Source organism: Lontra canadensis, unplaced genomic scaffold (assembly GCF_010015895.1).
Source record: "Lontra canadensis isolate GAN:19392208 unplaced genomic scaffold, GSC_riverotter_1.0 scaffold38, whole genome shotgun sequence".
Lineage (NCBI taxonomy): Eukaryota > Metazoa > Chordata > Mammalia > Carnivora > Mustelidae > Lontra > Lontra canadensis.
The window spans coordinates 5104547-5130313 of record NW_022631032.1 but is presented as its reverse complement, the minus strand read 5'-3'; the positions used below and the strand labels follow the sequence as shown (position 1 = coordinate 5130313).

Genomic DNA, 25767 nt, shown 5'->3' with positions numbered 1-25767 from the left:
TAGACCATGGGTGGTCTCTTTATTGCATTTCTGCCCTGATCGTAGGGATAGCTGGCACTATCTGAACATGGAAATTCGCCACAGTCCTCTAAATAAGACTGTTAAAGGAATGGAGGGTTTGGAGGAGTGACTGGGCTTCCTTCTCTGAGTTCTTCCTGAGCACCTGCAGGGTATGCTCTAACAGGCGGGGTCAGGGAGCAGGACACGTGACCAAGCCCCTCTTTCTGAACGTTCCTGAGCTTGTCTCCCTTGCCACCTCTAGCCTCCCCGGGGCCCCACAGCTGACACTGCTGGAAGAGGGTAGAAGGGAAGAGGTGGGGGTGCTAGCTTTCGTCCTCAGCTGGAGCTCAAGCCCACCTAGCACACATGGCTTCAGCATGGCAGCTGCCCCCTTACCCCGTATAGGGACCCCTGGAGGGAGGGCCACCTCCTCCTTAGCCCATGTGGAATTTTTTCTCCCAGATGTGCAAGTGATTGGCACAGCCGATTTTAGGATGCGTGGGAGGACTGGATGAGAACATCCAGCAGACGCTCCATTTTTGCAGTAACAATAATAGTTACCATTTACTGAGTGCATCCTGTATGCCAGGAACAAGCATTAGCTCATCTAAATTAACTTGCCAAGGGCCAGATCTCAGTTTATGCCTAAATTTAGCTTTGGGATAAAGTTGGGCACTATTTTCTCAGCTTGGATTAAATAGAGTTTGACCTCTTCAATTCTACATTTTGGGAAGTAAGTGAAGCACATTTTCTCACTCCAGTGCTGAGAATGTTTTATCAGCATCTGTGGTTCAGATGGAAGGAATTTGGCCACTCAGAGTCAATATCCCAGGGCTGCCTGGGCTGACTCCGGCTCAGTTCGTCCTGTTTCTCGTCTGCTTGACTTGCTGGCTCCTAGATGACCATTTCTTCCCCACAGGGAGGGTACTATGCGTATTGCCATGCTGTAGGGAATTTGGTTCATCCTGGCAAACAGACTGGAAATGAAACTTACAAAAAGCCACCTATTTAAAGTCTGAAACATTTATTTTACTAGTGGCCTTGGGTGAGACATTTCATCCCTTCACTTAGTATGAGGAAGGGAAGAGTGAGGACAGTGGCCTTGTAAGGCCTAACAGGAGTCTGTGCTTCTCCAGGCAGAGCTGAGCTACGGCTCATTCTCAAGGGCAGTGTGTGGTATGAGCAAGAAGTTTTGCAGCCTGGGTTTCTCTAATCAGAAAGCAACTACTTTTGAGACTGCCGGCTTGTCCTGTCTAAACACAGGGGAAGCCGAAAGGGAGTAGCATGCATTCAGCCTCTATTATGTGTTTGCACTTTTCATATGTTCTTTATTTCCTCTTTTATATTTATCTTCTTCGACCCGGACACTGAAGGGTTTATAAGAACAAGGAGTGTAGGGGGGGTGGGTGGGTGCGGAGAAGCCACGGTTGTTGGTGAGAAGTCTGTAATGTGCTAGTTGATTTTGTTCTGTGAGATCAGGGCTGGCTCAGACTTCTCTTCGCAATGAGGTAAAGCACTGTCTATCTGGGGACCTCAGGGTAGACCCCCAGTCAGGGTTAAAAGCAAATCTGACCATATTATTGCCCTTTAGTGGTTCTCCACCGCAGACTAAACAAAGAGCAGTTCCTGGGCCTTCCAACTTTTGTCCTTTGTGTTCTGGCCCCTCCCTTCTCCTTTAGCATCCTTTCTCAGTACCTCTCACTCCTCACTCCCTGCCCTGCAGCTCCAGGTACCTCCTCTCTAATCCATGTTTGAAGCCTCCAGGCCTTTGCTCAAATTATGTCCTCTTGTTAAGATGCCCTTCCCATCTACATCTTCACCTGACCAAATCCTGCTATCTTTCAGCTGTTGTTCAGCTGTTGCCACCTTCTGGAAGCCATTCAGGCTTTTCCATACCTCTCCCTCTGCCAGGTGGGATCAGGAGCTCCTCTGGGGTCAGCCCACAGTAGACACTTTTTTTTTTTTTTTTTAAGATTTTATTTATTTGGGGCGCCTGGGTGGCTCAGTGGGTTAAGCCGCTGCCTTCGGCTCAGGTCATGATCTCAGGGTCCTGGGATCGAGTCCCGCATCGGGCTCTCTGCTCAGCGGGGAGTCTGCTTCCCTCTCTCTCTCTGCCTGCTTCTCTGTCTACTTGTGATCTCTCTCTGTCAAATAAATAAATAAAATCTTTAAAAAAAAAGATTTTATTTATTTATTTGACAGACGGAGATCACAAGAAGGCAGAGAAGCAGGCAGAGAGAGAGAGGAGGAAGCAAGCTCCCTGCTGAACAGAGAGCCCAATGTGGGGCTTGATCCCAGGACTCTGGGATCATGACCTGAGCCGAAAGCAGAGGCTTTTAACCCACTGAGCCACCCAGGCGCCCCGAGTAGACAATTTTCATAGTGCTTCTCACACTTAAAATTGACAGAATACTGATCACATTTATCTTCCTCATAGACTCTGACTTGATCTTTTATCATTAGTCTCTCATCCAATGTCTGGAATATAGTAGGTACTCACTAATTGAACAAAATATTGTACTAAGCATCATAAGCATGTGACTATATCTGGATGCTTTTGGCTACAAGAAACAGAAATCTGGACTCTGTTTCAGTGTTCCATCTTCTAATTCATTTTGTCCCTTTCCCTCCTATTCTCTTTAAGATGTGAATTATGATTGTCTTGAAATTGCTACCTTCTAATTCATTTCCTGGTCATCTCTGGGTCTGTTTATGTTGGCTTTTATTTTTTGGTTGTCAGTCACACTTCTCTGCATCTTCATATGGCTGGTAATTTGTGTACTGGAAATTGCAGATGATGCGCTGTAGAGACTCCAGATTAGGTTACCTTCCTCCAAACTTTGAGTTTTGTTCTGGAATGCAGTTAACTTACTAGCAGATCTTGATCCCACTGAACCCTGATTTAGGCTTTGCTATGACAGATCCACTTCCATCTTTTCATTAATCCTAGGGTACAGTCCTTGCTCTTAGGATGTGGTTCTTATCCTTATATCCTGGTCTTTCTGCGGACTCAACTCAGTGCCCAGAGTGTTCACCAGCGTTTCTCCGTACTGTTTGTATTAGAGCTCTGAACATTTCCCCAGCACTGTGTAATCTAAAATTTCTGTTCAGCTCTCAGTATTCTTCACTTCCCATAGCCATTCTCTGTAGACTTTCTGGAGTTTCTCCTTGCATGTGCATAACTTGGGATTTCTCCAAAGACCTGAAGGAAATTTTAATGAAGATTTTTTAGGGTTCCTTCTTTTAGCTCCCTCTTCCCTAATACCCTATCACTGAAATTCCAACCACCTTACCAGCCCTGAACTCTAAATTCTGTTTGTTTTTGTTTGTTTGTTTTATACCCATCAAGACTGCTGCTGTCCACAGAGTTCCTATTTCCCTGCTCCAGAAAGGGCTTCCATTGTGTGCTTCTCTTCCTTCATGGGTGTTTGGTCTGTGTTGGTTATTGACCTGTGCTTTCAAATAGTTTATAGATGGTAGGGTTAAGTCTGATACCAGCTACCCTATTGTGGATAGGCCATAAGTCTCCACATAAACCATTGCTTACAGGTGCATCAGAATCACCTAGAGAGCTCCTGCTAAATCAGAATCTTCAGAGTAAAGCGTAGGAAGCTATATATATATATATATATATATATATATATATATATAATTTTTTTTTTTTTTACAGAAACACTTCAGATAGTTCTGAATTAGGTTTGTGAATTTCTGCAGGAGACACTGGAACAGTGAGTTTGGAGGAAAAAGAAATCAATGTGGACTCAGTTGGTCAAAGAAGGCATTATGAGGAGATGACACTTTAATTGCATTTCGAAAGATGGGAATGATTTGAATATTTGGGTGTGGAGCATTTCATGGAGGGAAAGATGTGAACACAAATATGGGGGTGGCAATGAGCACGGAATGATGTATTTGCATGGCGGTGAATAGCACATGGCTGGAAAGCATGCTTGGTGTAGGACAATGGTATGAAATAATATGGGAAGGCAGATTTGGACCAGACAAGGAGGGAGGGAGTGCCTCAAATGCCAGAACAAGAAGACTGGATTTTGTTTGCATTGTAGATGACAATAACTGGGTGTGTTTGTACACGCATGTGTGTTTTGACTGGAGGAATGACATGGTGAAGCAGTATATGAGAGCAGTGAACCCAGTGGAGGCAGATAGCTTGGTATAAGGAGAAACTAGAGTCTGGGGAGACCAGTATGGAAGCAATGGCAGTAATATAGGCAAGAGGGGTTGGGGGGTGAGTAGCAGCAGGAATGGAAAATAAAGGGCATATTTCAGAGTTATTTGAGGGAAGAAAGAACGAATGGGATCTGGGGAATGGGGTGAAGATGTGGGAAGTCAGAGGAAGGTAAGAGTCCATGGAAAAGGCACAGTAGTGGGAGATGCTGCAGAACATCAAGGGGCTGTTCATATTGAGTCAAGCCACTAAGAATAGTCCAAAATTTAAGTGTATATTTGGGAGACAGTTTGATAGTGGGTTTAAAAGCATAGGCTTTGGAGTCATGCAGACCTAGATTTGAGCCTTCAATGTGCCTCATTTGAGTCTTCATTATGTGATGCCGGCCAAGTTGTTTATCTATTTCCCTAACTACAAAAAGGTGGCTATGATGGCATCCACTAGCTCCCAGGGCTCAGGACTAAGACGATGCTATGAAGCTCACTGTACAGAGCCCAGCACACACTTGGTATTGTCTGTTATCAGGGAAGTCATGCTTAGAGGGAATCCTGGAACAGAAGAAATTGCATGGGATTTAGGTTCAGATGGACACTGGGATTCTAAATTCATCCCCATCACTTCCAAGATGTGGGATCATTGGCCGTCTGCTTCAACTCTTCGTACTGACTTTTCAGCATGTTTAAGATGGATTGAATAATACTTTCTTTGTAGCCTTATTATAAGGACTACATGAGGTCACCCACTCAAGTACTTGGTACAGTACCTCACGTACAGCTTGGTGCATGAAATGGGGAGCACTACTCGTGTTGTTGAGGCTGCGAGCCTGGATGGATTTTCAAGTGGGCAAAGCCTGGTGAATAAAAGGCAGAGGGCTTAGGGTCAAGTTGTGAGACTGTCACAGTGAGGGTGTGAGGCACATGAAAGGAGGTCTCGAAGGGCCAGCGAGAGGAGCGGGAGGCACGTTTGGATAGATCAGCATGGACTGCATGACTAGTCAGCTTTCAAACTGAGAGTGTTTCTATTGCTTTTGTTGGGCAGAGACATGAGGTGTCTGGGAGGAGCGTGAATGTGGACACACTGGCGCTCGGGGGAGAATTCCACAGGTGTGGGGGGGCAGGGGGTGGAGGCATGGGAATGCAAGAGGGGGAAGCAAGGCATATCTGCAGCCCATGGCCTGCCCCTGAAAATGACCTGGTGCAGGGGCCAAAGAAAGGGAGTTTCATAACTCCCTTTCACAAAGGTCCATGTCAGACCGTGATGAGAGACCAAAGGGAAGGAGTGACAGAAGGGAGAACTCAGAAAGGTGGAGATGGTTGGTTTTCCTGTGGGTGCAGACTTAAGGCAGTAGTAAAGGTAGCACCTATTACAAGGAGTTAGGGAGGAAGTGGGTGGAGGGAAAACAAAGGCAGCAGGGGCAGAATGTACTTCTGGAAGGCTGGTGGTGATAGAAAAGGGGGCCGGAGTGAAGCTCTGAGCACAGTGGAAGGTGGAGCAGCAGGGTTAAGAACCTCAGCCCCGGAACTCGGCCTCCCGGGTTTGAATCTCAGCTCTGCCGCTCATTAGTAGTGTGGCTTTGGCAAAAGTAATTAACCTCTCTGTGCCCTACCTGTAAAAATGGAAGGGATAATATTGGGGATTAATATCTGGGTGATGAGTATGATTTTAAGAGGATTAAATGAGTTGGCATCATGCCTAGCACATAGTGAGCGTTCAGCAAATGCGAGTGGCTGTTAATGTTGTTCACACTGTCATTGCTCCATCACTAAGAGAAGGTGAGAATGAGAGAGGCAGATGGAGAAAGGCAAGACAAGAAGAGGCACAGTGCTGCTGTTCGTATAGTCTGGCTTTGAAATATGGAGGCAACGCCTGCAGGGAGCTTCCTTAGACTCGACCACACACTCTGACTGCAGGACCATCACTGTGGGTGACATTTCGCTCTCATCTACTCAGGACGATAGAATATGGGAGCCATGGCTTACCAACAGCGCAGTCTTTGCAGCAGTCTGGCTCAGCTGCAAGGAGACAGGAGGCGCAGTGGGCAGCTGCAGAAGCTGACCTGGCTTATGAACTCCATACCTGACGGGAACCGGTATCTCTTGTAACAGGTTCATTGGCACAGTTGCCAGGACCCCTGCAATGGACGTGCCAGTTACAGGAGTTATTAAACTCTGGGAAGCCCAAGGGATGGTGTCCCCCTCAGGTATTCATAGTTCATCCATCATCTCTCCAGGCCGGATAGAGGTTACCAGTCACGGCGGGTGTTCTTACCATAGACAACATGATTTCGTAACATGTTGTCACACACTGTCTTCCCCTGTCTCCAGGGAAACAGAATGGGGATATTAGCATGCAGAAGGGGAAAGAGTTTTTGTTCACTCCTTGCTCACAATGGGATATATGTCTATTTTATAGAGAAACTGGGACTCTTCTGGATGGGAACAACATGTTAGAAGGCTAGATCTGAGATCTAGGAATTAGGGAATTTAGAGTATGACAAGTTTAAGAAACACGCTAGGGGATTGATAGCATGTCTACGGGTTAGAGAGAGAGCCTGATCAGTGAAATTATTTGGCATCCTGGCTGATTTGGTGATAGGGTCTCCCAGGTAACCAGGCTGAGCCATCTTCCCTAGAGCAGCTGGATTTATGGTGAAAGATAAAAATTGCTTGTCTTTTATACAACATATGGAAGTCCACCAGTTGACATGTCAGAAACCCACAGGAAAACGGGCAGAACCCAGAGCCCCTCCTCTCCCTCCGTAGATATTTGTTGACACCTACATCTATTGGGCACAAGTCCTAACTGCCTGTGCTTTACCAGTGTCGAGATGGTCCCTCAGAACCCTGAATGCCCGTGACCTGCGAGCCTTGCAGATACAGATGGGGTGAGGTGTCAAACTCTCCAAGGAGGAATTCTAGGAACATAGAAACTAGGTCCACATGTGGGGTCCTTTATCTTTTCTCCCTTTGCTCTCTTTTTCCCTTAGCAGGAGAGCTTGCAATCCTTGGAGAACAGATCATTGCAAACCAGGCTTGAAGGGTCTTAAGGGTCCTGGCGTTTGTGTGTGTCTTAAGGGTCCTGCTTGCATGAGAATTTATGCCCAGGCATCAGTTAGAGTTCAAGTGATTGCAGAACTGTAAGGTGAAGACATTAGTCTTCAGTTCCCCCGCACTTCTCATTCCCTCTCTCTTTCTACCTCTCCTGTCCCACCTCAGGTTGGATCTCACCCCTGGGTCAGGATCACTAAGGGCCTTGCCTTCTCCCTGAGCTGTTTCTGTATCCACAATCAACTAATTCCAGGGGGAGCTGCAGGAATGCTGCATTTTAATAGTAGTCTCTCCTGAGTGAAAAACCATGAGGAGCAAAAGGGACTGAGCCTAAGAGTGAAAAAGTTGGGGATGGGAGAGAGGGTTGGAAAGGAAGGGTCTGGAAGCAAGGCAGGAGAGAGTGAGGTCCTGGTTGGGACACGCTGGTAGGGCAGGAGGGCACCGGTGCCCTCAAGCATAACTCTGAGAGGATGGACGTGTCTCTGAGTCCTGTGTGGGCAAGGGCACCACAGCACCCCTCTGTGTATGTGAAGGTGGAGGAGGTGGAGGGTGCACAGGTGTCTCTGTGCTCACAGCACCCTGTGGTCACTGTGGGGATGCCTCTTGGGGAGGGTTGGCCGAGGATGTGTTTGTATCTGAGGCGCAGGTGTGATTTCTATTAGCCTGCAGGGATTTTGCAGTAAGGTGAACTTACTGCAGTTTTAAATCCGTACCTTTCATCCGTTTTGTGCTCTAAATGAAAACATTAGGGAAATATATATATTAGAATATGCTCATTATATGGATTTTGAAATCTATTAGGTGAGTAGCACTTAAAGCATGAAACCGTTATCATATTTGAATCTCGCTATTACCCTAAGGTCCAAAGAGTGTCAGTTGTTATCCCATTTTGCAGATAAGGAAATGGAGGCTCAGACCAATCTGTACTAGAGCCCGGTATTTGGAGGCTCTGTTCTTTGTACTATAATACACATAAAAGCTTATTGTTGAATTGACCACACACCACACGTCTCAGGCGTAGCAATGTTCACCAACAAGGATTTGTTAACACAGTTATGGCATAAGCTTCTATGGCTGGGTCACTCCTGTATATAAGCTGGGTCAAGTAGACACAGGTGACATTGGAATGTGCATATTTAGGCAAAGAAAATCCTTTGGTTGCCTTCTATCCTCTTAATCAACTTATCAAAGCTGAGTATGAACAACTTTAAAACCAATATAATCTATAATTGTAGACACTATAAAATACTAACACTAGGTGGTAAGGTGCTTTGAAAGTTAAACTCTAAATCAGATGCCACTGCTAAATTTGGCAAATGAAGGAAAATAAGCCCAAGATTCTTATTTAATTTCTTTGCTCTATGAAATAGTTTATGCTTCATTAAAAACAGAACTGAACAATAATAACCTTTTAGCCGTCCCTGTCTTTGTAAGAACAGGGGAAAAAGGTTTCTGTTTATTTTCCTATTTTGCATTTAAATAGATTCTTTTTATCATTTATTATATATTAAGAACCAGATTTTTATATTTTCACTGAATTTTAGCCAGCATTAAAAAAAATCATTTAGTTTAGTTAAAAGCAAAACATGAAAAAGAAAAAAAAAACATAAAAACCCAAGTAGCTTACATGTATCATCTATCTTCTTAATGAGACAAAACTATGTTAGTTTCTAAACAAAGAGGTAAAATTTCATTATCTAGACATGAACTTTCTTTCCTCTTGGAGGAATTTTGTTGTTATATTACATTCTGTTGAACCTGCCATTTGTAGCTTCTCAAAAAAAAAAAAAAAGATGAAAATGTTTGAAACTACTGTGGAGATATTTTCTTTAGTTTTGTTTGTTTGTTTGTTCGTTTTCTTTAGCTCTTTGTGTCAGTCTAGTTCAAGTGTCTTCCCTAGAACCCAAATCATAAAATGACCTGGCTGGAAGGGAGCGTAGGCAGACCAGCTTGTCTCGGGATTAGCCTGTGGCCAGCTCACTCATGCATTCATTTCTCTTGAGAAATATTTATTGTTTCGTGGAGCTGTTTGAATCAGCTGTCCCGCGCCCTGGTGGGGCAGGGGTGAGGGGAAAGGAGCAGGCCGGGTATTGGAGAAGGAATGGCCCTATGTGAAGGATAGCATGTTACCTTCTCTGGAGTCTCACAGGCCTGGTGGCTGCCTTTTGGGGGGTAACTGCCCTGGGGAGACCAGGCACAAGACATCCTACAGCTGTGTGCAGGAAGGAGAGGGGTGTCCCAAGAGCCTGGCTCAGCAGGCACTCAGTGAATATGTGCTGCATGGAGTCAATGAATTCTAGACCCTGGGCTTTGATTCTCTGTGCCTGTTTCCCATTGATAAAATAGTCCTGATGGATCCAATGAAAGTGTTGAATAGACATGTTATGTAGAAGCTACGTACAAGCAGTGGAAAGAATGGCGGGAGGAACCATCATCCCTTGACCTGAAAGATTTCTAAGTCCTAAAGGGGGGGAGTAGTAGAGTAGACAACTCCTGAGCTGGAGGCAAGGACGATGACAAATAGGTTACACATTAGAAGCCTGGGGGCACAACATCCTGACCTTGTGCCTTCCAAGACCTTAGGACTGACAGATGGAGACCCACAGGTGTAGAGCAGGCTTTCCTCTTCCACCTCTGCCCCACGGTCACCCCTAGACTTATTATAATGTATTTGCCTTGCTATTACAGCCCTGCCCCTTGGAGAAAGGCTGCCAGGATGGTTCTGGTACCAACCTTATAAGGTCAAAAACTCCCCCTCCCAACCTGTGAGAGTAGCCCCAAAAAGGAAACAGCCTGCATCAGAGATCACCCCACTGTACATCACCACTCCTCCCAGCCCAGAAAGACCCACTAAGTGTGCAGTCCCAAAACAACATAGGGGCTGGCTCCACTTCACAGAACCTTGCTTGCTCTCCCCTAGAGAGGGTACAGTTGCTTTAATAAAAACAGTTTTCTGCTTTCACTTTGGACACTGATCTCTAACTCTTTATTGCATCAGTGCCAAGAGCACAGACACAATGCTTTTTGCACTGACATTCTGAACTCTAACACCCCAGACAAATATCAGGGCTGAGACTAACAAATTGCCTTTCTCTGGCTTTCAAATAATGACAGTTTCCTCACTGTCATTCTTTACCTCAAAAGTTAGAAATGTAAGTTGCAGCAATGAATATACATACCTTCTGATCCAGGAGACTCATTAAAACTATTTTATTCTGAATGAAAAAAAAATATATTTCATAAGTTTCCAAATTGGGCTTGAATTTAAAGCAGGAGCTTACCTCCTTTCTGGGAACCATGTATCCCTTGCAAATGAGGAGGAACCCAAAAATGAGACTTGCCCACAGTCTCATAGGGAGTTAGTGGCAGAACCAAGCCTGGAGCCAGCCGAGACCTCATCCTGCTCGCTGCACACTTGCCCATGAGTGCACACACACGTGCACGTGTACGTACATGTACGTGCATTCTCTCCACAGCCAGAGCCACTGAATGCAGCAGAAATGACCGTGACGCTTGCAGACAACCAGGCCTATAAGGGTGCAAGCCATATACCATGAGGCAGTAGACTCAGGCCCAGAGAAGACTCAAGACTGTCTCTTAAGCAATAGGCACCTTGGAGAGACTCTGGTTTCTGATATCACATGGGACTGTCTGGTCCCCAGAGTAGCTCTTTTTCTTTCTTCCCAGCTATAGAGATATGTCACCTCTTCGGAGCACTGCCTCTAGCACAGCTGATCTTGCCAGAATCCCTGGCCCCTGGAGAGCTGCTAGGAGGCTCCAAGTGGGAGGCAGAATCCAGCTGAATGTCCTGGGTGCTGACATCACTCAAGAAGCCCACTCAGAGAGGTGCACGGTTCCTCCAGTGCTCCTCCTCTTGCCTGTCCTTTAGTTCCCTTCTCTTCCTTTCCACCCTAACTGGCCCCCATCCAGCAATCCCTGCTCTGTAGTCCAGCCCCACCTGGCACCAGGCAATCTCATCGTTCTGGTGCTAGCAGGGAACTCCACTGCTGGTTTGCATGTCTAGGTATTTGTCGAACAAAAAGTATAGGGAAGGTCACTTCTCAGCCACTGGGATACCCAAGAAAGTATGTGGACTGAGTGCTTTTCATCACAAATTACGCGGACTTCAGGCATTTCAGAGTTTCATTAACTTTATTGATTCTTTTGTCAATGAAGAAAAGAGATGAGAAATTATTTTAAAATGGGGTTGAGAGGCAGAATTTTAAAGACCAAAAATTACAGAATAAGATTCCTCTACACTCCTGGGACATTTGTCTTCTCTTTTCCTTTGTCCTTAATAATAATTTAGGGGAAAAAAAAATCAAAGTACCCGTGAGACTGACTGATGCTGGCAGACCCAGGCTAGTGCACACAGCAGATGTTGGCCCAGCCTCTGCAGGAGCCCCCAGCCGGAAACGTTCTCTGGCAGCCGGAAATGTCTTCTGACACCCAGAAGCGAAGAGAGACACTTTCATCCTTTCTTTATTATCCAGATAGGCAGCTGGGAGTGATGTGGGGAATTCAAAAAAGAGAATCGCCTCCAGATCACACATGTTCGCCTTCAGAAGGTTTTGGGTTTATACTTAGGTGTAAGTTGTCACAGCCTCAATGTTTCTCTCCTGACCCCCAGACACAGAAGCCTCACTGTCCGCAGCACACCTCTGCTTGAAACTCTCGTAAGCCTGTCAAACTTGGCACATCTAACACAGAACTCACTATCTCCCGACTCCCATCCCAGCTTCTTAACTCCTTTTTAGGTAGCAATTGTGGTGGCAACTTTCCTACGAGGACCCAGGGTGCCGTGCCAGACTCCTGGCTGTTCCTTAGCTCTTCCTCGCCCTCCCTCCCCAAACAATTAGGGGTCTTCATCCCTTTCCTAGGAGCTCTCAAGCCCGCCCACTTTGCAGACTCCCCTGTCACACACCTGAGCCTGGCTTCCAGGTTTTCACTGCACCCCTCACCAGGATTACTGCAACAGCCTCTAACCCTTCTCCCTGTTCCTCCTGCCCACATCCCACACTGCGATCAAAGCTCACGTCACACTTCACTGCTTGGCTTAAAACCTTCCACACCGCTTGCTGTCCACAGAATATAGTCCAGGTTTCCTAAAGCCTATCTCCAGGGCTGTCCATGGTCGGCTGTCCCAGCTACCTCTCCAGCCCTATCTTTTCACTTCAGACTTCAGAAGCACAGCTGGAATGCTTTCAGAGCCCTCCACACACTGGGCTGCCCTGAGTTCTGCTTCTTTGGTCTCCCCATTGCCTGGAGCTCACATCCCTCCCATCTCCACATGGCTAATACCTACCTGAGGGCTCAGCTCAGGTTGGCACCTCCTCTGGGAAGCCTTCTCTGCCCTTCCTTATTCTCATTCCATTAAGGGTAGCTGCTAGCTTGGTAGAACATATGGGACTTTATCTAGATAGAGATTTTTTTCAAGTCATGTTTTTATTCAAGTCCTATGCCACATTGTACTAACACTATATCTGAGTCCTTGTTTGCTTTCCATGCTGGACTTTGACCCACTGAAGCTCAAGGACCACATGTTAGTCACTTTTGCTTTTCCATTGCCTTGGACAGTGCCTGTCACATAGCAGGCATCCTGCAAATATTTGACTATAACTGAAAAAGTAAAGTCACTTTACTATCCAAAGGGAAATAATAAATGAGTCTAGGCTCCTACCTCCAGGAAGGCAAATGCCATCTTTGCCACTGCCCAGCCTGCACCTGTGCTCAGCTCCTTCCTCCATGCTATACCCTGCAGCTGAGCCCATCCCAAGTATGGAGCCTCAGTTCAAGTAGAGGAGTCCTTTTTTCCAAAGGCTTCACACCTTTCCTGGCTATATCACTTGATTATACCTAAATGATAAAGAGGATTTCTTGGCTCAGGTACTAGGAAGTCCAGAGACAAGGCAGAGATCAGGCAAAGCTCAATCAGGGATCTACACCCTTTTTCTCTCATGGGCTTCACCCTTAAGCTGCTCGCAGAATGACTGCAACAATTTGAGGCTCAGAATCACCATGACAGCATCAGAGGGAGAGAATTTATATCTAAGAAGTAGGGTCTGTTTTCCCAGATGCTTCTAGGCAGATGTCCCCCCATATTTTATTGTACTGAATCAGGTAGCATTCCTGTTTCTGAGACATTGGCTGGGAAGTCCCATTGGCTGGGAAAGGTCCTAACTGATTGGTTTAGATCTGATGTCCCGAGGATGGATAACCCTTGGAGTGATCCCTCCCTTGGAATTGGGGTTCTGGTCACATCCCCTTAATGTGTGTGGGCTGCCTGGGAGAGAGGTAAAAGCCTAAACAAACAAACAAACAAAACCAGGGCAAAGAGCTAAGGAGGAGGAAAATAGCTCAGTGCTCACCGTGCCAGCCAGAACTCAGCCTATCCTTAAAATCCTCCTCTTCTGGTTCCTGATGGATTATAGTAGAAACCCTGGAATTGGGAAACTACTGAGTTACAAGAAAAGATGGCATAGTCTAGAGTTGATGCAACAATGTGTGTGATTGGGCGATGTGATATGGGACAGGGCATGTTAGGATGCCCTGTTGCTTCCAATAAGGTTTCTCTCTTCTACTGTAGTAGGGAATGGATTCAGCCACCACGTGCCCCTCAGCCCCATCCCCAAAGCAAACCTGGGGCCCTTTTGAGGCTTTCTAAATGTTTTTACAAAAAGCAGTTGATAGGGACAATAAAACAGCTGCTTCTGCCATCTCCCTGATTCTTACTCATTTTCTCTTTTTCCCTTAGGCTCTATACGGTTACACAGAGGCTGATGATGCATCCTTATGCTAAAAGTGAGGGCTTTCCTGGGAAACTGGGCTGTGGGCCACCCCCACTCTGAGAATAATGACTGGTTCTCACTGGGCACCAGCAGGAGGACTCTTTTTTCCTTCCAGTAGCTCTGAGAGTTTTGCACTGTTGGGCCCATGGCCCTTCTGACTACTGCGTACCTTCTTGTCCCCTCTAGATGTTTGACTGGATAAGCCACAACAAGGAGTTATTCCTCCAGAGCCACACAGAGATCGGCGTGAGCTACCAGCATGCCCTAGACCTCCAGACGCAGCACAATCACTTCGCCATGAACTCCATGGTGAGTGGGGGGCCATGAACTCCATGGTGAGTGGGGGGCCATGAACTCCATGGTGAGTGGAGGGCGTTCTCAGCACCACCTCTGGAGGCAGGACAGTGAGGGGAGGAATGGGAGAGGGGGTGGGATAGAAACAGACTTGAGACCTGAGTAAGCGGGAGGGACTCTGAACATGCCAACTTTAGCACTCCATGGGGTTGTGTGCAGGACGTGTGGCCAGCCAGCCGTGCCTATAGCAGATTATGGCCCATTTCTGCCTCTGGACTCTGCTTTGCTTGGTGGAAGGAAGGTGCTGGGGTTGTAGAAGGCATTTGCTCAGCACAGGATGATAAGGGAAAGTTGAGGGTTCCATTCTGCTGGTTTAACCACATCTTTTGGTCCCTGGCATATGTGAGTCACTGAGCTGGGATGGTGAGGGACCTCAGGCTCACTGGAAACATTTCACTGGAAATAGCTGAGTGAATTGGGGCTGTTTATACTGGAGAAGAGGAGCCTTAAGGGACATGCAGGTGATGTCTTTAGATATTGACAGGGCTGCCTTTGGAGAGATAATGCTAGAATTGCTCTGTGTTGGTCTAGGAGGCAGGACCGTCCAGGGGAGTGCAGTTGGAGGGGAAGACAGGACATGGCTCAGGGAGATGGGATGCACGGGGGGTTAGTGAAGTCCCAAGGCTGCAGAGTGTTCAAGCAGATGCTGAATTCACAGAGGAATATTTGCTAGCTGTGTGGCCGTAGGGAATTTCCTTCCCTGGCCTTCAGGTTCTTCATTCATTCATAAAATGGAAATAATAGCTACCTTGTAAGGTTGTTGTGAGGAGCCAATGAGTCGATTGTAAAGTCAGTTGGAGTTGTGCCTGGTACATTGCAGGTTGTCAGTTAATATTGGTATGATAATAATGATGGTGGTGATGGTGATGTAGGAGTCTAGTCCAGATAAAACCCGTGATCACTTGTAAACCTAATACTCTGGGATACTGTTTTTTCCACGTGGTTGCCCCAAGACTTTTTTTCAAGATCTTGTCTGCCCTTTGAACCTACTGTATTCAAAATGCCTTGTAGCCTAATTATGCCTCAACTTACCTCACTCTATCTTCTGTCCACTCTTCCTATTTGTGCTCCTTGTCCAAAAGAATAGCTCCACCATCCCCCATCCATCTGAACACAAAGACACCTTATTTCAGCCAGTGATGCTGAGAAGGGAGCAAGTATTAGAAAAATGTAAACATGGAGGATCACGGAGGCCAAAAAGCAAGAGAATTTCATTTTCTACCAGGTTGTTTTAAATACGCTGTGTACCAGACTTCATGTACTGAAGAAGAAACAAATTGGCCTTAAGTTGTATGGTGTCTAGTTGGGGAAATAACCCAATCATGGTGCAGCTTGAGATGTGCAGTGATAGAGATATGCTGAGTTAACTGAGAACCCGAATATCTCACTCGTATAAAGCAGCAGGGATTTAATTCTTGGGTCTATCACATGCCCATCACTGGCTGGGAGGAGCTCTACTCATCACAGTCCCCTGGGAATCAGGTGGACGGAGAGGCTGCTGCCTCAGATGTTGCTGCCTGTCCCATGCGTGCTGGCTTTGAAGCTTCTGCTTAGAAGTGACACATCCCACCTCATTAGCCACCACCAGGCATATGGCCACGTCGAACTTGCCAGGTGGGGATATGTGGTCCTACCACGTGCTAGGGAGGAAAATGTGAGGTATCTGCCAACAGCCGTGATGACTAGCCCCAGGAACCATAGCCAGGTGGAGAGGTCGTGGAGACAATCATCATGAAATCAGCAGAATAAGACAACTGTAGCCGCAGAATAACAGGTTGTGGGACCAGGCAGGGAAAACATCAACAGTGATCTTGTTATCAGTTTGTACCTACAACAGTCTTCATCTGCATGTAAGGACTCATTTCTGTCTAACCAGTCTCCTATAATTATGTCCCATCCCTTGCTCGATTTAGGCACAGAGGAGCAAAGCAATTGATCACAGGTGATTAAGAATGTGAGCTCAAATCTAGTCAAGTTTGATTATCTGGGTACCTTGTGGGCTTCCCCTGGTGAGTTTGACAAATTCTGTGTCAGAATCTTCATGTCACCCAACTGCTTGGCCCTAAGGCAGACAGACTCATTTTGATAAGAAGCGAAGAGAAACGTAATTAGGGAGGCAAGTCTGCCACCAAGCCCCTCAAAACAAGAAACTACAAAGCTAAGTAGAGCAGTTGGCTTTGAATGATCTGCTCTGCAGCCCCTCTCTGTTCATATGGATCACTGGGAGTTAATGGCACAACAGAAACCTTTCTCCCGACAAATTGACTTCTGAAGTCTCCATTTTCAGGACAAAAAACAAGGGAGGGAGGAAATTTACTGAAGGGAAATATCTTGTGGAGCTGGGAGAGAGAGAAGAGGAGATTTAATATACAACAGCCAATTAGCATGTTCAGCGCATCTCATGGTCTCCCACGGCCAACTGTGAAGTCAGGCCACTCGCAGAGGCCTCCTTGGACTGATTAGGCTGGCTCTCCTCTATGGCTGGAGGGCAAGGCAAGGGACATCCCAGGGTTGTTTGATCAAATTGTCTGGGCACCAGTGCTTTATAAACATGCCTCCCTCCTGTGCCTTTGTTAACCCGTAGGTTTACAGGTTTGTTAGTAAAAGCAACTCCCACAAAGAAGGATGTCAGCATCCCAAACAGGTGAAAGGAGGGAATTACAGACTCATTTTCTCTGGCCTGAGTGATGGATGTTGCTGCCAAGAAACAGATGAATGCAAGCAGCTACTGCTGGAGCCCGGTGACTATAGAAGGATCCACTACTCAGGGGAAGTGGGATTGTGGATTGTTCTGTAAATTCACTGAGGCATTTCTCTTTCTGTTCTTGGAAATTATACCCACCTATACATATACCCACAATCTGTCCATGTAAATGCACATGTAGTGTGCTTTGTTTCAGGTTATAGGTAAGTTCTTTCGGTATTCATTGCTGAAATAGGCTAGTGACTCCATATCTTTTGGGGAGGTCACAGACCTCTAGAAATCTAAGGAAGCTTGTGGGTCCTCTCCCCAGATTAATGTGTATATAAGCATTTTTTTTTTTTTTAGATAATTTCAGGGGATTGAAGAGTATCCTAAAGCCTTTCAGTCCACCTCCCCAGTTTAAGATCTTAAGAACTTCATGATTTCTTCATGCATTCATTCCCCAGATAATTAAGGATCAGCTGTTGTAGCGGATAGTGGGCATATGGTGGCGAACAAAAGAGAGATGGTCTGCCCCATGGAGGGTCCAGTGGAGAGGCAGATGTTTAATAAATCATCTCACAAATAAATATATAATTACAAACAAGTAAGTATTATGTTGGAAGAGTAAGGTATGCTATAATAGGGTATAATAAAAGGAACTCAATTTAAATGAGGAGTCAGGTACATTTTTTAATTGACAGTCAACCCTGACACAAAGCTCATTTTTTTAATTGATAGTAATTAATGGTCTGTGATGGATCAAAGAACTCATAATTAAAGAATTTCTAGGTATATTGTTTTATAAATAAAATCAACCAACTTTTACTGTATCAGGCTTTTGTTTTCATGTGTCTAATTTTATATACTGGTTAAAGACCCAGCTCCAGCTGAGGTGACCACTGCTGAGAAATAATTGCATATCATTAAATCATGGAAGAAAAGCCAGAAATTTCCTAAGTTCTATCAATGGATTGGTACCGATAAAGGCCATCAATTATTAACATACCAAGAGTGGGGGAGTGTTACCCTACTGAGTAAGGTACATGAGCAACTCTGAAAGAAAAAGTTTAAAATTGGTTGATCTTTGGGTTTTTGCCATAACAAGTTTTTTTTGTTTGTTTTGCTTTTTTTGTTGTTGTTGTTGTTGTCGTTGTTGTTTTTTGTTTTTTTGTTTTTTTTTTACAATTCCCACTGGGAAATTCTAGTTTTTTGATCTTCAAAATAACAACAGCAATGACAATGATAATAACAATAACAATAATGTCATCCTATCTACTAAACCTAGTAGGAAAATATTCTCAGGCTTCTTACAGTGCCTCAGAAAGCCAGGTTTCTTGAGCTCTCTGAGGCCTCCCTCTTGCTTAATTCTGCCTGTCATTGTGGAATCCTTTCTCACAAATTCTCTTTCCTCTGAGTGTGGCCTTCTCTGATGAGAGTGTGGACAGATGGAAGTATGGTTGAGCTGTACTATGCAATCAAACAGTCATGTAGCCATCCATGTTCTATTTCTTGGTGAAAAAGACACTCACAGGAGTAAATCCAAACGTAACGCAGCTTATTTACAGTTTTAATTAGCTGGTTCTTTGGGAAAAAAATAAATTGCTAATGGCTTCTGTCTAGAGTTTTAAAATATGAAATCATGTTCATTTTCTATTATTATGACTGTGAGGATTCACATTAGTGATAACCGTGTGCAGCTGGGTGGTAGGAATCCTTTCTGCTATAGCATGTTTGATAGCTGCTTTAATCCTATTAATTTGTTCACCAGAGGCACATATTCCATTTGTGTTTAAATTAGGCCAATTGGAGCAAAACCAGTGGTGTTCTTTCTCTTTGTTTTGAGGGAAAATTGCAAAATGGTAGCAACAAGGGAAAGTCAGATCTGGTACAAGAGAATTAAAGATGCTGAGGCAGGTCTCCTGACCCCAATTTGAGAAGCCTTGCTTTGGGGTCATCTGTGATCTTTGATGCTTGGCATCCCCAAACCATGATTCTGTAGCACTTCCCCAACCCCAAACAGGGAGCACTTTTTATAAAGATGATGTTTCTATATTTCAGTGTAAACACACACACACACACATACACACACACACACAATTGTGATGTTTAAATAGCCTGTATTTGATCTTGCCATAGCTGCAAGCTCCTTAGTAGACATAGAACCTGTTTAAAGAAGTAAAAGATGAAGAAGAAGAAGGGAGGAGGAGGAGAAGGAGAAGGAAGAAAAAGAGATCTATCTTGTCTGGTGTGCATTTGTCTTTATAGTACAATTTTTTTCAAAGAATCACATAGTGAGAGATGCCTGGGTGGCTCAGTTGGCAGAGCATCCAACTCTTGATTTTGGCTCAGGTAATGATCTCAGGGTCCTGTGATTGAGCCCTGCATGGGGCTTTGTGCTCAGTGGGGAGTCTGCTTGAGGATTCTCTCTCTCTCTCTCTTTCTCCCGCTCTCCCAACTCACACAAGCTCTCTCTCAAATAAATAAATTGATCTTAAATAATAAAGAATAATGTAGTGAGCTTGCTAAAAATGCATATTTCTTTTGGCTCCCACCCTAGTCATAGGCAATCATAATCTCTGGAGAATGGGGCCCTAGGAACCTGCATTTTTAACAGGTTGCCTGCAGGTGATTTATATGCACATTGAAGTTAGAGAACTATTGTTCTGTGGAATCTTTAAGTATGAAACACTCACTCCCTAAAAATAAAACATCAAAGTTCTGAAAGTCCACTTCCACTATGATAGCATGAGGAGCTCCACAGACCCACTCTCTAGGGGAACTGGTAAAAATAATTTAATTTAATTTAACTATTTTTTGGTGATAATTATTTTACAACAACTGTTTAAAGTCTCTGGAAATGGTCCTAAGTGCGTTCAGCAAGTGAAGAAATGTTTATTCAAGAAAATCTACAAAAACTCAACAAGAACATTGAGTCTACAGTATTTGAACCAAGATGCCCTCTCTCCCTCTCCCTTCCCAGTTCAATAAGATGAAATTGCCTTCCAAATTGGCGAAACCAAGAACACAGGGCCCCCAGCTCCCAATTGAAGGACTGTCATCACAGGACATTTCTTATCCTGTCCCAAATAACCTGTTGCTGAAGCTAAGTTCTGGGTGAGTGTGGCCAAGCAGGGGGATCTCCTTCTTCTGCCTAGCTCCTACTCATGGAACAGAGGTTCTCCCATAGGTGCAACACTGCTGAGCATCCTAGGCCCCAATCTCCCTTGCCCCAGCTTGTAAGGCAGAGGTTCCATGCTGGGAGAGGCAAACTGAGGCCTGAGGCTACTCATGCTGAAAATTCACTGAATTTTCAGCTGCTAAGGTGGTGTGGGGGGGAGAGTGTCACTCAGGAAGTACACCATTGTCCCATACTCTACCCCCACAACCATGGCTCAGAGATTTTGCCTGGGGGGTGGAAGCAAACTAAAACAGAGAGCTCCAAGTCTTTTCCTAAGGGAACAGACCTCATTTGCAACAGAGAGTAGAGAAGTTTAAGCCAACAGCAGTGTCAAACATACCCTTAAGGAGATTCTGGTGAAAACAATTGGGAGAAGATTGGTAGAGTCATTGGAGATACAGGATAAATAGTAGGCAGGCTAATGTGGTAGAGAGAACTGAGGAATTCAAACACAGACCTCATAGACTCTCCCTTCAAAGGAGACTACATTTGGTTGGATAGGTCTATGGAGCATTTAAAACATAATAGAATAATCACCTGGCCATTAGTAGAATTTAATAGCTACAAGTGGTCAAAGAAAGAGAAAATTAAAGAGAGCACTACCAAGACCATTCTCATCCCAGGGTAACCATGGGAATACCCAAAGCAGTACCACCTGGGGAACATCAGAGGTCACCCACTGTGGGAGCTGAGGTGGAAATAGTCTTCACTAAAATAGTCCAGCCAATCACAAAACAAATAAGCAAATAATATTAACAAGCCCCAGAAGTGGGGGATGAGGACCCAAAGTGTTATAATATACTATCTAAAATGTTCAGTTTCAAAAAAAAAAAAGAAGAAGAAAAAGAAGACATGCAAAGGAATAGAAAAATAGGACCAGGAAAACAAGAAGAAGAAGAAAAAAAACAGATAAAAAACGTTTTATCTGGAAAGACCACTGGAAAGACCAAGGAACAGAAATTGCCTGTGAGAGTGACCAGATGTCAGATTTAGCAAAAATTTCAAAGTAGCCATTATAAGTGTTTTTTTAATGACACTGATAAATTATTGAACACTACATTTGAAACTAATGATGTACTATAAGTTGGCTAATTGATCTTAAATTTAAAAAAATGAAACTAGGGCGCCTGGGTGGCTCAGTGGGTTAAGCCGCTGCCTTCGGCTTGGGTCATGATCTCAGGGTCCTGGGATCGAGTCCCGCGTCGGGCTCTCTGCTCAGCAGGGAGCCTGCTTCCTCCTCTCTCTCCGCCTGCCTCTCTGTCTACTTGTGATCTCTCTGTCAAATAAATAAATAAAATCTTAAAAAAAAAAAGAAACTAAAGGAAACAATTATTGAAGAAGTAAAAGAAAATTTGATGATAATGTCTCCTTAAACAGAGAATATCAGTAAAGAGTAATTATAAAAATGAACCAAAAGGAAATTCTGGAGTTGAAAAATACAATTTCTGAAATGAAAAATTCACTAGAAAGCTCAATAGTAGATTTGAACTGGCAGAAGAAAGAATTAGCAACCTTGAAAATAGATCCATATAAATTATACAATCTGAAGAATAGAGAGAAAAAGAATGAAAAAAAACCAGGACCTCAGAAAAATATGTATAACAGTAAGTATACCAACATATGCATAATGGGAGTACTAGAAGGAGAGGAGAGAATAGAATAGAAAAAGTATCAGAAGAAATAATGGCTGAAATCTTCCCAAATTCATTAAAAAAAAAAACATTACAGAGCTAGGAAGCATAGGAAGCTCTAAGGAGGATAACTGCAAAGAGACCTACAAACAGACACATCATAATAAAAATAGTGAAAGCAGGGGTACCTGGGTGGTTCAGTTGGTTAAGCATTCAATCTTGATTTCAGCCCAGGTCATGGTCTCAGTGTCCTGAGATCAAGCCCCATGTGGGAATGGAGCTTAAAAATTATCTCTCTCCCTTTATCTCTCTCTCCCCCTCTTCCCTTGCCCCCCCCCCAAAAAAATACTGAAAGCAAAGACAAAGAGAAAATCTTAAAAGCAGCATAAGAAAACTGACTTGTCACAAGGGAATTCCAATAAGTTTAAAGCTGATTTCTTATCAGGAACAATGGAGGTCAGAAGTAAGATAATATATTCAAAGTGCTCAAAGGAAAACACTGTCAACCAAGAATCCTATATCCAGCAAAGCTAGCCTTCACAATGAAGGTGAAATAAAGATATCCTCAGCTAAACAAATACTGAGAAAAGTTGTTTCCAGCAGACACACTTTATGAGAAATTACAAAAGAAGACTCTAAACAGTAATTTGAACCCACACAAAAAGACAGAGTACCAGTAAAGGTAATTATGTAACTATAAAAGACAACATGAATGCATATTTCTTCTTTTTCTCTTAGTTGATTTAAAAATTAATTGTACAAAATGTGTATAATGTGCTATTGGGCCTATAACATACAGAAATATATGTGCCAGTAAAGCACAAGTGTTGAGTTGGAACAAAGCTGTATTGAAATATGGATATTACTTCCTATGGTAATTTGAATCCACAAGAGCTAAGACCCAGAAATGATAAATGAGGAGGTTAATATGACAAAAGCTGTAAATATACACTTGTTCTTTTTTTCTCATTTCTACTTCTTTAAAAGACATGTATAAAATAGATAATATAACAATCTAACTTTAAGTTTGTAGCATTTATAGGCATAATATATATAATAATAATATCACAAAAAAGGAGAAAGGGAATAAAGCAATATAGGAATAACATTTTTACTCACTGGAATTAATTACATCTGAAGCTGATTCTGACAAGGGAAGTGTGTATAGTAAGCTCTAGAGCAGTGGTTAAGGAAATAACTCAGAAAATATAGTGAAAAAATGTTAAAAAAAAAAGATGTTAAAAGATGTAAAAAAAAAAAAAGATGTTAAAATGCTACCTTATGAAATATTCACCTAATGGAAAAGAAAGCAGTAGAGGAAGAATAAAGGTATAAAAATTGTGATGTAGATGAAAAGTAATATGGTGGACATAAATCCAACTATATCAATAATGACATTAAATGTGAAAGGGTTAAACACTCTACTCAAAAGTAGAGACTGTCAGCCTGAATTTTTAAAAAAAGAAACAACAAGATCAAACTATAGATCGTCTATAGGAGATACACTTCAGATTCAAAGATTTTAATACATTGGAAGTAAAAAGTTGGAAAAAGATGTATTATGCAAACAGCAACCACAAGAAAGCCAGAGTGGCTGCATTAACAACAGACTTTTAAATAGACTGTAAAACAAAACCAAAAAATGTTACTAGAGATACAGTGGGACATTTTATATATAAAGTTATCTAAGTGCCTAACAAGAGAGCACCAAAATACTTGAAATGAAACTGAGAGAAAGTAAGGGAGAATACAATCCTACAATAACAGAGACTTTGACACTCTCACTTTCAATAATGGACAGAAGATCAGTGAGAAAATAGGAAAACTGAAGCAAGGAAATAGAGGCTATAAACCAAACTGACCTAAGAGACATCCTAGAATACTTCATCCAACAACAGGAGACCATACATGTTTCCCAAGAGCACATGAAAATTGTCCAGAATAGATCATGTGTGAGGTCATAAAACAAACCTCAATAAATAGAAAGGATAAAAATAATATAATTCTGATCATAATGGAATAAAATTAGAAATCAGCAACAGAAAGAAATTTGGGAAATTTGCAAATATGTGGAAATTAAATAACACACTCCTAAATATAAAATGAGTCAAAGAAGAAATAAAAAAGAAATTGGAGTGGCAACTGGGTGGCTCAGTCAGTTAAGCATCCAACTCTTGATTTTGGCTCAGGTCATGATCTCGGGTTTGTGAGATTGAGCCCTATGTTGGGCTCCCCACTGGGTGTGGGGCCTGTTTGGGATTCTCTCTCTCTCTCTGCCCCTCCCCACTCACACACACTCTCTCTCCCTCTAAAAGAAATTGGGAAATACTTTGAGATGAATGAAAATGAGGCACAACATACTCAAACTTATAGGATACAGGTAACAGTGCTTAGAGAAAAATTTATAGTTATAAGTACTGTATTAAAAATTTTTGAAATTAATAAACTAGCATTCCACCTTAAGGCACTGGAAAAAGAACATACTAAACCTAAAGCAAGGAGAAATAAGGAAATAGTAAAGATTAGAGTTGAAATTAATGAATTAGAGAATAGAAAAACAACAGAAAAATCAGTAAAATCAAAAGCTGGTTCTTTGAAAAGATCGACAAAATTAACAAATGTTTAGCTAGAATGACCAAGATAAACAAAATTACTAGAATCTGAAGTGAAAAAAGAGACATTACTACCAACCTTACAGAAATAAAAAGGGTTATAAAGGAGTACTACAAATAATTGTATGCCAATAAATCAGAAACTTAGGTAAAATGGGCAAAGATGAAGTCCCAGATGACTTTACCACTGAATTCTAAGAAACATTTAAAGAAAAATTAATTCTAATTTTTCAGAAGCTTTAACCCAAAATAGAAGGGAATATTTTCCACCTCTTTCAGTTAGTCCAGTAATATCCCCAGATACCAAAACCAGACAAAAACATCACTCAAAAGAAGAAAGATACAGACCCACATTGCTAACGAGTATGGATGCAAAAATTTCCAGTAAAATACCAGCAAACTAAATACAGCAACATATAGAAATAATTGTATACCATGACCAATGAGAATTATTCCAGGATTGTGAGGTTGGTTTAACATCAGTAGAGTGAAAAACAGAAACCATGTGATAATCTCAGTAGGCTTAGAAAAAGGATTTAACAAGATCCAACACCTTTTCATAATAAAAGCAACTAAATAGGAATAAAAGAGAACTTTCTGAACCTGTTAAAGGGCATCTATCTATGAAAAACCAATATCTGATATCATACTTAATGCTTAAAGACAGGATATATTCCACCTAAGATTGGGAACAAGACAAAGATGTTTGCTTTTGTCACTTTCTATTCAATATTGGAAGTTCTAGCCAGGGCAATTATTCAGGAAAAAGAAAAAGCATCCAAACAAGAAAGGAAGCAGTAAAACTATCTCTATTCTTAGATAACATGAACTTGCATATGGAAAATCCCAAGCCATTCACTAAAAAATTATTAGAAGTAGTAAATGAGTTCAGTAAGGTTGCAGGATACACAATTAATATACAAAAATCAATTGTATTTCTATGTGCTTAAAATGAACAATCTGAAAATGAAATTAAGAAAACCATTCCATTTACAATAACATCAAGAAGAATAAAATACTTGGGAAACTTTTAACAATAGAGGTGTACTACTTGTACTCTGCAAACTACAAAAACATTGTTGAAAGAAAGAGCTAAAAAAAGGGGAAAACATCTCATATTCATGGATTGAAAAACTTTATTGTTTTTTTTTTTAAAGATTTTATTTATTTATTTGACAGACAGAAATCACAAGTAGGCAGAGAGGCAGGCAGAGAGAGAGGAAGGGAAGCAGACTCCCTGCTGAGCAGAGAGCCCGATGCGGGGCTCGATCCCAGGACCCTGAGA

General features: G+C 43.0%; 1 protein-coding gene across 22 annotated transcripts in view; it reads left to right on the top strand.

Annotated features, from left to right (window-relative positions):
• The window catches only part of KALRN (kalirin RhoGEF kinase), a 658233-nt gene that overhangs the window by 239187 nt on the left and 393279 nt on the right, over positions 1–25767 (top strand). For all 22 annotated transcript variants that reach the window (XM_032869462.1, XM_032869460.1, XM_032869458.1 and 19 more), the window contains exon 6: positions 14208–14330. In XM_032869462.1, the coding sequence (XP_032725353.1) occupies positions 14208–14330 (123 nt within the window). The remainder of the gene's footprint in view (positions 1–14207; positions 14331–25767) is intronic.